Source organism: Chlorocebus sabaeus, chromosome 6 (assembly GCF_047675955.1).
Source record: "Chlorocebus sabaeus isolate Y175 chromosome 6, mChlSab1.0.hap1, whole genome shotgun sequence".
NCBI lineage: Eukaryota > Metazoa > Chordata > Mammalia > Primates > Cercopithecidae > Chlorocebus > Chlorocebus sabaeus.
The window spans coordinates 44,897,008-44,910,875 of NC_132909.1; the positions used below are offsets into that span (position 1 = coordinate 44,897,008).

Below are 13,868 nucleotides of genomic sequence, written 5' to 3' on the forward strand. Positions count from 1 at the left end.
GTAACTTCCTCCAAGAGGCCACAGATCTTCAGGATAAAACCACCCCCAGCACCTCTGTCTTTCTCTGGTTAATCTCTCTCCTGCATACAAAACTTCAACCCTTACTCTGAGATTGAATTGTCTGTATCCCCTCTGCCTTCAGCAGGGCCCAGTGTACAGTAGGTGCTCAAAAAAATGTTCGTTGAGTGATTCCCACCCCCAACTCAGTCAAAAGCAGCCCCCAAAGATGGGGTGTCCACACTCACACACTTCCAGACCACTAGCTCAAGGTAAACCCCTCCCCACCCCGGGCTTTGGTTTCTTTCATCTGTAAATGAATGAAGGCATTGCACAAAAATGTTCTTTAAGCTTTGGGGATAAAAAACGGTAACCTAGATTGGGCATGGTGGCTCATGCCTATAATCCCAGCACTTTGGAAGGTTGAGGCAGGCAGATCGCTTGAGTCCAGGAGTTTGAGACCAGCCTGGGCAACATAGTGAGACCCTGTCTCTACTAATCATACAGGTCGGGTGTGGAGGCTCGTATCTGTAGTCCCAACTACTCTTAAGACTGAGGCAGGAGACTCTCTTGAACCCAGGAGGCAGTGGTTGCAGTGAGCCAAGATCACACTACTGTACTCCAGCCTGGGTGACAGAGTGAGACTCCGTCTCAAAAACAAAACAAAACAAAAAAACCTACAGGAACACTGATGTGACCCCAAGAGAGATGATTTTTTGCTTTTCTTCCCGCCCCCCACCCCGCCCCGAGACGGAGTCTCCCTCTGTCGCCCAGGCTGGAGTGCAGTGGCCGGATCTCCGCGCACTGCAAGCTCCGCCCGCCGGGTTTACGCTATTCTCCTACCTCAGCCTCCCGAGTAGCTGGGACTACAGGCGCCTGCCACCACGCACGGCTAATTTTTTTGTATTTTTTAGTAGAGACGGGGTTTCACCGGGTTAGCCAGGATGGTCTCGATCTCCTGACCTCATGATCCGCCCATCTCGGCCTCCCAAAGTGCTGGGATTACAGGCTTGAGCCACCGCGCCTGGCCTCTTTTCTTTGTTTTTAGACGGAGTCTCACTCTGTTGCCCAGGTTGAAGTGCGGTGGCGGTCGCTCGTTTCACTGCAACCTTCACCTCCTGAGTTCAAGCGAATCTCCTGCCTCAGCCTCCTGAGTAGCTGGGATTACAAGCGTGCACCACCATGCCTGGCTAATTTTTTTGTATTTTTAGTAGAAACGGGGTTTCACCATGTTGGCCAGGCCGGTCTCAAACTTCTGGCCTCAAGTGATCCGCCTGCCTCAGCCTTCCAAAGTGCTGGGATTACAGGTGTGAGCCACCATGCCCAGCTGAGAGATGATTTTCTGATGGTGTTCCCCAAAAGGAAGTGAGTTCCCCATCATGGGAGGCATTCAAGCCAGTTCTAATACACTTTAGTTGAAATTCAACATGCAGACTCTGGATTTCAGACAAGTTTCTCCCCTTCCCAGCTGAGTGCCCTTAAGCTGGTGATGAAACCCCTTTGCACCTCAGCTTCCTCATTTGCAAACTGGCATGGCCTCCCATGTGTGTGGCGAGAGGCCAGGTGCTTGCGAAGCACTTTGCAAACACAAGGGCAAGAATGAATATGAGACGTGTTGCTGTAATTATTAAATACATTCACAATTCAGTGGCTGTTGCTGAAATATCCACTTCCAGGACCACCAGGGCCCACCCAGCCCGCCACCCCCAGGTGAACTCACCCACGTCCCCGGCGTGGCAGGCTCAGCTCCTTCTGCAATGAGACAGAAATGGAGATCATTCTCAGACAGACTAGCCCTCAGAACACCTGGCCTTTGATGCACCCCCACAATCCCCAATCCCCTGCCCCAACCAATGTGTCTTTCCTGCTCACTCTACACACTGGGCTCAGCCCTGCCTCAGGGCCTTTGCACTAGCTGTACACTCTCTCAGAATGGCCTTCCCTCCCTTCTGGCCCTAATTAACTACAGCTCATACTCCAGGTCTGAACTCAACATCCCTTCTTCCTGGAGGCCCTCCAGATTCACAATTTAATTCCCCACCCGGCTCCTACCATACTTGTATTAAAAATTATTTTAGGCTGGGCACGGTGGCTCACACCTGTGATTTCAGTACTTTGGGAGGCAAAAGCAGGAGGGTTGTTTGAGCCCAGAAGTTTAAGCTAGACTGGGCAACATAGAGAGACTCCATCTCTACAAAAATTTTTTTTAAAATTAGCCAGACTGGGCTGGGTGTGGTGGCTCATGCCTGTAATTCTGGTACTTTGGGAGGCCAAGGCGGATGGATCACTTGAGTTCAGGAGTTTGAAACTAGCCTGGGCAACATAGTGAAACCCTGTCTCTACAAAAAATAAAAAAAATAAAAAGTGAAAATTTAGCTAGTCATGGTGGCTCGAGCTTGTACTCCCAGCTACTTGGTTGGCTGAGGTGGGAGGATTGCTTGAGCCCTGTCTCAAAAAAAAAAAAAAAAAGGCCAGGCGCAGTGGCTCACACCTGTAATCCCAGAGCTTTGGGAGGCCGAGGTGGGTGGATCACCTGAGGTGGGGAGTTCAAGACCAGCCTGGCCAACATGGTGAAACCCCATCTCTACTAAAAATACAAAATTAGCCAGGCATGGTGGTGGGTGCCTGTAATCCCAGCTACTTGGGAGGCTGAGGCAGGAGAATCACTTGAACCTGGGAGGCAAGGTTGCAGTGAGCCAAGATTGCACCATTGCACTCCAGCCTGGGCAATAAGAGCGAAACTCTGTCTCAAAAATAAATAAATAAATAAATAAATAAATAAATAAATACGAAGGGCCGAGTGCAGTGGCTCACGCCTGTAATCCCAGTACTTTCGGAGGCCAAGGCGGGCAGATCACGAAGTCAAGAGATCGAGACCATCCTGGCCAACATGGTGAAACCCTGTCTCTACTAAAAATACAAAAATTAGCTGGGCATGGTGTCGCACGCCTGTAGTCCCAGCTACTCAGGAGGATCTGAACCTGGGAGGCAGAGGTTGCAGTGAGCTGAGATCGTGCCATTGCACTCCAGCCTGGCAACAATGTGAGATTCCATCTCAAAAAAGAAAAAAAAAATTAGCCAGGTATGGTGTCCCACGCCTGTAATCCCAGCTGCTCAGGAGACTGAGGTGGGAGGATTGCTTGACCCCAGGAGTTGGAGGTTGCAGTGAACTATGATAACACCATTGCACTCTAGTCTGGGTGACAGAGCAAGACCCTATGTCTAAAAATAACAATAATAATTTTATTAAAAATTATAAATTAGTTTTATTTATGAAGAAGTATGTCAGTAGTGGCTAAAAACTAATAATCTGTTGAGAAAATAGAGATTCCTGAGTTGTCCTATCCCTGTCCCATCTCAGATGTCCCTCTCCTCCTGGGTCTAGGTCTGAATGCCATTCTCTTCTCACTTGCTGCAAAGTCTATGCAGGTTTGAGCCCTGGGTACCAGTGGGGGCGTGGAGAGGATGGCTGACGGATGACTCCCTTTTGAAGACCCTTTTAGAGCTCAGCAAGCCGATCTGCACTCTCGGTGCCCTCACCACATGCAGGATAGAAAGCCTTGAGCTTGTGTTCCACTGTGACCTCACAGTCCATCCTCAGACATGGCCTGCCCAAGAGGGTTTTGTTTTGTTTTGTTTTGCTTTTTGAGACAGAGTTTTTCTCTTGTTGCTCAGGCTGGAGTGCAATGGCGCAATCTCAGCTCACTGCAACCTCTGTCTCCTGGGTTCAAGCGATTCTCCTGCCTCAGCCTCCTGAGTAGCTAGGCTTTTTTTTTTTTTTTTTTTTTCCTTTTTTTTTTTTTTAGTAGAGACAAGGTTTCGCCACGTTGTTCAGGCTGGTCTCGAACTCCTGACCTCAGGTGATCCACCCACTTTGGCCTCCCAAAATGCTGGGATTACAAAATGCTGGGATTACAGGCATAAGCCACCATGCCCGGCCAAGAAACGTTTTTTTTGTGGTTGTTTTTTTAGATGGCGTCTCGCTCTGTCACCCAGGCTGGATTGCAGTGGTACAATCTTGGCTCACTGAAACCTCTGCCTCTTGGGTTCAAGTGATTCTCCTGACTCAGCCTCCCGAGTAGCTGGGGTTACAGGTGTGTGCCAGCATGCCCGGATAATTTTTGTATATTTAGCAGAGACGAGGTTTCACTATTTTGCCCAGGCTGGCCTCGAACTCCTGACCTCAAGTGATCCACCCGCCTTAGCCTCCCAAAGGGCTAGGATTACAGCATGAGTCATTGCACCCGGCCAATCAAGAGGGTTTTTAAATTCTCAAAATGCCATGTGGCACAAGTTTAGAATCTGGGGACACCCAGACCTGGGTTCAGTTCAATTCTCTGCTTCTTCCTGGCCATGCAAGTTATTTGCATGCCCTGTGCCTCAGTTTCCCCATCTGTAATCTGGAGATGACATCAGGAGGGTTCTGGGTTAATCACGATCAGCCATTACTATTGCTGCTGTTGTGAGCTGTTGTACTATTGCTGAGTTCAGCAAGGGACTGTGGAAGCTATCATAATACCTGATAAATGTCCTTGCATTTACTGAGCCGCCTACTGTGAACCACGGGCAGGGGCTGTTTTACTGGCAGAGAAACTTAGGCGCAGAGGAAAGCCGGCTGCCCACATCTCTTAGTGGAGTGAGAGGCAGGAAACTGGGTCTCAGGACACCCTCCCTCCACACACATCAGGGCGGCCACGCTGGGGACACACGACTATTTTTACTTTGGTGGGCTCCAGGCTGCCCACGTCCTGATCTGGGTGTTCGCCATGGCAACCAGTGACGCCATCGGCCCCCACAGCCAATTGGAGGGGGCCGGAAGCTGCTGGGCTGCCGGATGACCCAGCTGGGAGGGCAAGGTCTCCCGGGAGAGGTGGGGAAGGGTTGCAGGGGTGTGGTGTCACCCCAGGCCTGACTTCAGCTGCTCTGCGCTCAGAAAACCAAGCTGTCACGATGGGAGGAGAATAATCTACCACTCGGAGGTCTCCCTGACTGCGTGAATACGTCTGAGGATAACTCACTACCTTGAGTTCAAGCAGTCACAGTGATGGAACCATCACCACCATCATCGTGGCCATTAGGGTCTCCTTCTGGCCCTTCCAATAGCTGTGGGACTTTTTGTTTGTTTGTTTGTTTTTGAGACAGTATCTCGCTGTGTCGCCCAGACTGGAATGCAGTGGTGCAATCTTGGCTCACTGTAACCTCCGCCTCCCAAGTAGCTGGGATTATGGGCATGTGCCACCACACCTAGCTAATTTTTGTATTTTTTGTAGAGATGAGGTTTCACCATGTTGCCCAGGCTGGTCTTGAACTCCTGGTCTCAAGTGATCCACCTGCCTTGGCCTCCCAAAGTGCTGGGATTACAGGCATGAGCCACTGCACCCAGCCAGTTGTGGGATCTCATACCACTTCCTCCACTACCCCACGTGAAACAGGGAGGGATTTGAACCCTGGTGGGGGATCCCACTTGCACCCCATCCAGCACACAGTCCTAGATTCCCAGTCTGCCTCCCCCCCTCCTGCACTGTGTGACCCGATGAGTGACTTAACCCCTCTGTGCCTCAGTTTCCTCATTTGGAAAATGGCCCAGTGACATAGGGTCCCTGGAGGAATCAACGAGTAGCAAGCTCAGGGCCTGGTGCTGGGGGAGACTTTGATGGATGGGAGTCAAGACAGTGATCAAGAGGTGAATAATAACCACCAGTTGAGAGTTGTTTCCAAAAGACAAAAAGATGTGAAGATTTTTCTTGTTGTTGTTGTTGTTGTTGTTGTTTTGAGATGAAGTCTTGCTCTGTCGCCCAGCATAGAGTGCAATGGCACGATCTTGGCTCGCTGCAACCTCTGCCTCCCGGGTTCAAGCGATTCTCCTGCCTCAGCCTCCCAAGTAGCTGGGATTACAGGTGCCCACCACTACACCTGGCGAATTTCACATTTTTAGTAGAGATGGGATTTCACCATGTTGGCCAGGCTGGTCTTGACCTCCTGACCTCATGTGGTCCTCCCAGCTCGGCCTCCCAAAATGCTGCATTACAGGCATGAGCCACTGTGCCCGGCTTGAAGATGTTTTTTTGAAAGTGGCAGAGAGAGGTGAGGCCAAATCGGCAGCTCCCTGCAAAGGCTCTCGGGGAAGCTGGACCACACAGAACTCTCCTGGCACCATTCCCGGACCCTTCGGTCCCCACACCATCTGCTTCCGCCCACAGCCCCCTCTGTGCCTGCTGTTCCCCTGGGAGTGGCTCCCACCCAGAGGAGTGGAGGTTGGGGAGGCCCCGACCCCCTGAAACTGCCCATTAAAAGTGATATTTATGGTATCCCCGTCTGTGCTTGCCCAGGCTGAGGGATGCTGCCTCCCCCACAAGCTTTAGCCCCACCTTGAGGAAATTCCAGTTTGGAGAAGACATAGCAGAGCAGGAGCACCTCCATACTGGAGGGATTAAGAGAGACACCCAAAGTGGCTGGGTGCCGTGGCTCACGCCTGTAATCCCAGAGGCTGAGGCAGGAGGATCACTTAAGATCAAGAGTTTGAGACGGGTGCAGTGGCTCACGCCTGCAATCCTAGCACTTTGGGAGGCTGAGGTGGGCGGATCACAAGGTCAGGAGTTCAAGATCAGCCTAGCCAACATAGTGAAACCCCGTCTCTACTAAAAATACAAAAATTAGCTGGGCGTGGTGGCATGCGCCTGTAGTCCCAGCTACTCGGGAGGCTGAGGCAGGAGAATTGCTTGAACCCGGGAGGCGGAGGTTGCAGTAAGCCGAGACCATACCATTGCATTCCAACCTGGGTGACAGAGTGAGACGCCGTCTCAAAAAAAAAAAAAAAAAAAAAAAAAAAAAGTTTGAGGCTATCCTGGCCAACATGGTGAAATACCATCTCTACTTAAAAAATACAAAACTTAAATTAGTCAGGTGTGGTGGCATTCGCCTCTAATCCAGCTACTCAGGAGGCTGAGGCAGGGAGAATCACTTGTATCCAGGTGACAGAGGCTGTAGTGAGCCGAGATCGCGCCACTGCACTCCAGCCTGGGCGACAGGGCAAGATATTGTCTAAAAAAAAGAGACTCGAAGGGAGAAGAGGGGTTGGAGGCACGCAGAGAGGAGAGCTAAGGGGCTTCCTGGACTAGAGGGCCTTGGACAAAGCCAGTAGGCACACGGAAAACACCAGTCCATGCCCAGCAAACAGTACGTGCAAACGGAGCACTCAGCCTGCTGGGCACCAAGCCCCATTGGAAGTTCAATGCCCATGAAGTGAAATGGGAGAGAAGTCAGCATGGACCACATGGCAACAGCCCCAGGGCTTCCTGGAGGAGGAAGAGGAGGAGGAGGAGGAGGAGGAGGAGAAGGAGGAGGGGGAAAATAAGTGGAAGCGGGCCATGAGAAAGCAGGATCACCTTTGAGGGCTGAACCTAAGGGAGCCACCCCAGTAGTGGCAGAGACAAAGTCCAGATACAGGCTCTAACCACCTTCTCTGCCAGGGGATGCTCTGTTTGTGGGACCTGGTGTTTTGAAATTCAGTCATGTGTAAAGCAAAAGTCCAAGTGGGAGATGATAAATGTAATAAGCTAATAGTAGTAGTAGTAATATCAGCTCACCTTACCCGGTGCCTGCACACGTTATGTGTGAGGCTGAGTTTAACCCAAACTGGGAAGGTCTTCACCTCCTCCCTGGACGCAGGGCTGTCGCAAACTGGCCGCCCGCGGGCCAGGTCAGATCCTTTTTCAGACCTCTCCTGCACACAGCCAACAGCACGCCCCACATTGTCACTACCGGAGAGGATGCCCTGGGCTATCCGTCTGGATTGGCCAGTCAGCACCCTTCTGTGAATGGACTCTTTGGCCTTTGGCCTCCAGGAAATCTGATTGGCTCTCATCAGCGATCTGCCCCCTGATTGGCTGGGATGCTCCTGGACTATTAACAAGGTTACCAGTCAAAAAAGACCCCAAACTGCAGCTGATGAAGACAACACTTTTCAGGTGTCAGATTGTTTAGAATTTCTCTGGCTTCCTGGTGGGTACTTCCCTCTTTGGGCCTCAGTTTCCTCCTCTGAAAAATGGAACTAATAAAAGCACTGACCACTCGGGCTGTTAGGAGAATTGAATGCATGAGAGGGCTTAGCATGTTAATATGAACAGTTATTATCACTTTACTATTATTTTATTATTATTTTAATCTTCTCCCACTTGGACCTTTATGTTTATTTTTGAGATAGGGTCTCGTGGTCATGGCTCACTACAGCCTCAAACTCCTGGGCTCAAGAGACCCTTCTTGGCTGGGCGCGGTGGCTCACGCCTGTAATTCCAGCACTTTGGGAGGCCAAGGTGGGCGAATCACCTGAGGTCAGGAGTTTGAGACCAGCCTGGCCAACATGTTGAAACCCTGTCTCTACTAAAAATACAAAAATTAGCAGGGCGTGGTGACATGTGCCTGTAATCCCAGCTACTCGGGAGGCTGAGGAAGGGAGAATTACTTGAACCCGGGAGGTTGAGGTTGCAGTGAGCTGAGATTGCGCCACTGGACTCCAGCCTGGGTAACAGAGCAAGATTCCTTCAAAAAAAAAAAGAAAAATAAAAAAGAAAAAAAGAGAGAGATCCTTGGATCCTTCTGCCTCAGCGTCCTGAGCAGCTGAGACTACAGTCATGAGCCACCACACCTGGTACACTTAGACTTTCATTCCATGCTCCTTCCTGGCTTCCTGACCTTTTTGATTCCCCGGCTCCTGTTCCTAGCCCTCCAGAGGAGTTTTTCCAGCCCCTCAATATGGGCATGCCCTCTCCTGCTCCAGCACCTTCCATACATAGCTCCCCATCACCCTAGGGGGAAAGTCTAACCGCTTCAAAATCAGCACTGAAGGCCCTGGAAGCGTTAAGTCCTGGCCATCAGCCTCTAGTGCTAAGAAATAGGTTCAAGTTCTTGTTTCCCCATATAAACAGGTAAGAAAGGCTACATGACTCTGGGCCTTTGCACGTACTGCGGCCTCTGCCCGAATGCCCTCATTCCGTCGGAATCCGTGCTCATCCCTCCACCTTCGTGGATGGACGCCTGTGCTGGGTTGGTCTGGAGAGGAAGCTGGAACTGCTTGGGTTCAAATCCTGTCTGACTCTGTCACCTACACTTTGTGAAACCCGGACAGTGTCTATGCTTCTCTGAACATCAGTTTCCCCTTTTGTAACATAGAACTTATCATCAGGAAATGTTTGACCCCCCCATGGAACAGGCCCCACTTCCTGACGTCAGCAGCACCCCCATTCGCCTACCCGGAGGCGGTTTCTCTATTTTAAGAGGCTGCGGGCGGGTTGGCATCTAACTGGGGCTGGAGGCGGGGCTGCCCCCCCCAACACCACGCTGCTCGCCAATCCCGCCCCGCCCCCTCCTTTCCGCCCAAGTCCCCCCACTCTTGCCTCTGGCCTCAGTGCTTCCAGTTCTGCCCCACCCCCGCGCGGCCAGAGACCGGGTGTCTCTGATCTGCAGTTCAGCCCGTGCCTTCCCTGACCACTCCCGACCTGGCGTCCCATCACCTGCAGAGTTCGCAGTCCCGCAGCTACCGGTGCGGCTCCAGGTTGGAGACCCGCCGGCCCCATTCCTCTCACCCCCTCAACCCGCCCGGAGCTAACCTCAGTCCACGACCCCCACCACACCTGCTCAGTCCTCCCTGGGTACCAGCTTCTGTCAGCCTCTTTCATTTCCCTAAATACCGCCCCCCCGCTGCAATGCCCCACCACCCTTGACTGCCTCCTCTAACCCAGGGCTCCCAGCAATGTCTGGGTCAGGCGCCTCCTTCACTTGCGGTGAGTCCCTTATCACAACTGACCACTCAGTGGGGTCACCGCTGCTCCGGCGTCTACCTTCCGGAACAGGTTGGGGTTTCTAGGAGGGCAGCTCCAGAGGTTGCAGAACACTCTACTGCCTGTCCAGAGCCAGGCATACAGCAGGCGCCCCATAAATGTTCGTTGGGTAAGTGCTGAATCCCAGGTTCCCTACCTGAAAACTTGGTGGCTTCTTAAGGGTGTGGTCTAAATCCCAGAGGAAAATGGCCAAATCTTAATTCTCGTTTTTCATTTCTTATGACGGGGAAACTGAGGCCCAGAGAAGTCAAGGGGTGGCTGTCCGGAGTCATGTAGCCCGTGTGTGGCTTCAAACTTAGGCTTCTGCTGTCCCCGACGCCGTCCTGATGACACAGCCTCCCAAACATGAACTCGGTAAAAGGAGGACCCTGTGGCCCGTTGGAACACTGAGGCCCGGAGAAGCAAGGGTGCCCTCCCCCCAGGTCACACTGCTGGTTGGCAGCGCCTTGTGCCCTAAGACAGCTGGTTGAGGGCGCAGGATCGAATCCCAGCTAGGCGACCTCTGGAGAGTGCTTTTCGGGACTAGAACCTCAGTTTCCTTATTCTGACAAATGGGCGCCTGACAGCCCCAACCTCCCCAGGTCGTCGTAGGGCTGAACTGAGGGGGGTACTGCGGTGCAGCGACGACCCAAGGAGGTATTAATACATATGAACTAATATTAATACATCGCTAGTAATAGGACTAAAACAACCATGAACATATGGTGAGTTCTCTGGCTGCTGTTGCTAGCATTATTATTAGAACAGCTGGTGGGGAGGGGCAAAGCCCTCAGCCTCTTCCTCCCACGCCATCGCTTGGAGCCTCAGTTTCCCTAGATGTCCAAGGGGGACACCTTCCCCCTTCCCACCAGGAGAAAAAGCACTTTGAGAAGCGGGTGGTCAAAAAGAAGCGATCTGAGCGTTCCCCGCCTTCTGCCTCAGTTTCCCTACAGCCCGCGAAGGCCCCGCCCCCCCCCCAGCACCTTTCAGGCCGCGTCCACTTGGCCGCGCCCTCCGCCTCCCGCCCGCCCGCGCAGGGGCCTCACCTGGAGCCCGCGGCGCCGCAGGAGGCTCGACTCGTCCATGGCCCGGGAGTCCGCGCCGCCAGGCCCGCCCCCGGCCCCGCCTCGGCCTGCCAGGCCCCGCCGCCAGGTGCCATTGGCCAGGCCGGTCAGCTGACGAGGCCTGGCCCCGCCCCTCCCGGGCGCCCGACCACAAGGCCCCGCCTCCACTGGGCGAGTTGGCCCTGCCCCTTCAGCAGAGCACAGAAGTAAATATTTTACAATGAATCCTCTCAGAAGTAAGGGAGCATCATTCAGCCCCATTTTGCAGATGAAGAAACTGAGGCTAAGAGAGGTTAATCAATGTGCCCAGCGCATTGGCCAGACGCAGTGGCTCACGCCTGTATGCCAGCACTTTGAGAGGCCGAGGTGGGCAGATCACTTGAGGTCAGGAGTGACCTGGCCAACATGGTGAAACCCCCTCTCTACTTAAAAAAAAAAAAAAAAAAAAAAAAATTGCTTGGGCGTGGTGACGCGCGCCTGTAATCCCAGCTACTCAGAAGACTGAGGCAGGAGAATCTTTTGAATCCAGGAGGCAGAGGTTACAGTGAGCCGGGATAGCGCCGCTGCACTCCAGCCTGGGTGACAGAGCGAGACTCTATCTCAAAAACAAAAACAAGACAACAACAAAAAAAGTGCCCAGTACACACAACAGAACGGGTTCTAGGGTGAGGCAAGTGAGGATCTCACCCCTGTGCAAAATTTAAGGGGGCCCCAAAAAACTCAGCCATCAAGAGAAATAATATTTTAAAAACATAAAATTAATGAAAACATTTATGATGAACAAAACATCAAAACTTTTATTTTTTATCTTATTTTTAGAGACGGGGATCTCACTATGTTGCCCAGGCCAGTCTTGAACTCCTGGCCTCAAATGATCCTTCCGCCTAGGCCTCCCAAAGTGTTGGGATTATAGGTGTGAGCCACCACATATGGCCAAAACACCAAAACTTTTTTTTTTTAATTTATGAGACGAGTCTCGCTGTGCCACCCAGACTAGAGTGCAGTGACATGATCTCGGCAACCCCTGCCTCCTTGGTTCGAGCTATTCTCGTGCCTCAGCCTCCCTAGTAGCTGGGACTACAGGTGCCCACCACCACACCAGACTGGTTTTTTTTTTTTTTTTTTCCGTATTTTTAGTAGAGATGGGGTCTCACCATGTTGGCCAAGCTGGTCTCGAACTCCTGACTTCAGGTGATCCACCCACCTTAGCCTCCCAAAGTGCTGGGATTACAGGCCAAAGAGTTTTAGTGTTTTGCCTGGCCAAAACACTAAAACTCTTAAGACATGATCAGACCCTTGTTCTTACACCACTCAGCCTCATTTGCCTCCCTTTAATCCTGTCCCTGGTGCCAATAAAACTTTACTTACAAAAACAGATAGCTGCTGCAGTTGTCAGTTTCTTTTTCGAGGATGATTGCCTTTCTGCCCTAAATGTCTCATAAGCACCACCTCTCGCAGATATTTGAAGATAATTGTTCTACTCCATTTTACAGAAGGGGAAACTGAGGCTGAGAAAAGCCCAAAGTCCCAAAATAGCGCCCACATTAAAAAAAAAAAAAAAAAAAAATTTTTTTTTTGAGACAGAGTCTTGCTCTGTCCCCCAGGCTGGAGTGCTGTGGTGCAATCTTGTCTCACTGCAGCCTCTACCTCCCGGGTTCAAGCGATCTTCCCGCCTCAGCCCCCATATCCCAGCTCCCAGAGTAGGTGGGACCACAGGCGCATGCCACCGTGCCCGGCTAATTTTTGCATTTTTTTTTTGTAGAGACGGAGGACTGCCATATTTCCCATGCTGGTCTCGAACTCTTGGCCTCAAGTGATGCTCCTGCGTCAGCCTCCCAAAGCGCTGGGACTACAGGCATCAGCCACTGTGCCTGGCTTAGCACCTGCATTTTTTATTTCCCTGCGACTCGCACTTTCTCTACAGCCGCAGTTGTCTTCAGCTGCCCTACTGTTCAGCTGGGACACTGGAGTATGTTTTCAGGCTGGAAGAGACCCTAGGAAGGATCACTGGGCCCGATTGTCCATGAGGTACTGTAGAGTTGCATCAAGTTATGATGGCCAGATTGAGCAAATGAAAATACAGGATCCCAGGGAAAACTTGTTTTTCTCATATAATTTAAAAAATTGACATAAAATTCACATACCATAAAATCCACGCTTTTAAAGTGTGCAATTCAGTGTTTTAAGCATACTCACCATCACCACGATCTAATTCCAAGACATTTGTATCATCCCCGAAAGAAACCCTGTACCTATTAGCAGCCAGTCATCATTCCCCCTCCCTCAGTCCCTGGCAACCACCAATCTGCTTCCCGTTCTATGAATTTTCCTGTTCCGGATAGTTCATAAAAATGAAAACATACAACATGTGGCCTTATGTGTCTGGCTTCTCTCAGCATCATGCTTTCAAGATGTGCCCACGTTGTGGCAAATATCAGTACTTCTTTCCGTTTCATGGCCAAATAATATTCCATTGCATATATGTACACATACATTTCGCTGATCCACTCATTTGTTGGTGGTCACTTGGATTTTTTCACTTTTTGGTAGTTATTCTGAATAGAGCTGCTATGAACTTTGGCATACAATGTTTTGCATAGGTTTTTTGTTTGTTTGTTTGTTTGTTTGTTTGAGATGGAGTCTCGCTCTGTCGCCCAGGCTGGAGTGCAGTGGCCGGATCTCAGCTCACTGCAGCTCCGCCTCCCGGGTTTACGCCATTCTCCTGCCTCAGCCTCCCGAGTAGCTGGGACTACAGGCACCCGCCACCTCGCCCGGCTAGTTTTTTGTATTTTTTAGTAGAGACGGGGTTTCACCGGGTTAGCCAGGATGGTCTCTATCTCCTGACCTCGTGATCCACCCATCTCGGCCTCCCAAAGTGCTGGGATTACAGGCTTGAGCCACCGCGCCCGACCTTTTCCTTTTTTTTTTTTTTTTTTTTTTTATATGAAGTGTTGCTCTGATGCCCAGGCTGGTGTGCAGTGGCGCGATCTTG

At 51.4% G+C, this 13,868-nt stretch overlaps 1 protein-coding gene across 1 annotated transcript in view; it reads right to left on the reverse strand.

Moving 5' to 3' along the window:
- MAST3 (microtubule associated serine/threonine kinase 3) overlaps nt 1-10,924 on the reverse strand; it is a 55,394-nt gene extending 44,470 nt beyond the window's left edge. The window contains exons 1-2 of the mRNA XM_007995774.3: nt 10,859-10,924; nt 1,718-1,749 (exon numbers count right to left, since the gene is read on the reverse strand). Of these exons, the coding sequence (XP_007993965.3) occupies nt 1,718-1,749; nt 10,859-10,897 (71 nt within the window). The 5' untranslated portion in view covers nt 10,898-10,924. The remainder of the gene's footprint in view (nt 1-1,717; nt 1,750-10,858) is intronic.
- Nucleotides 10,925-13,868: the final 2,944 nt, after the last annotated feature.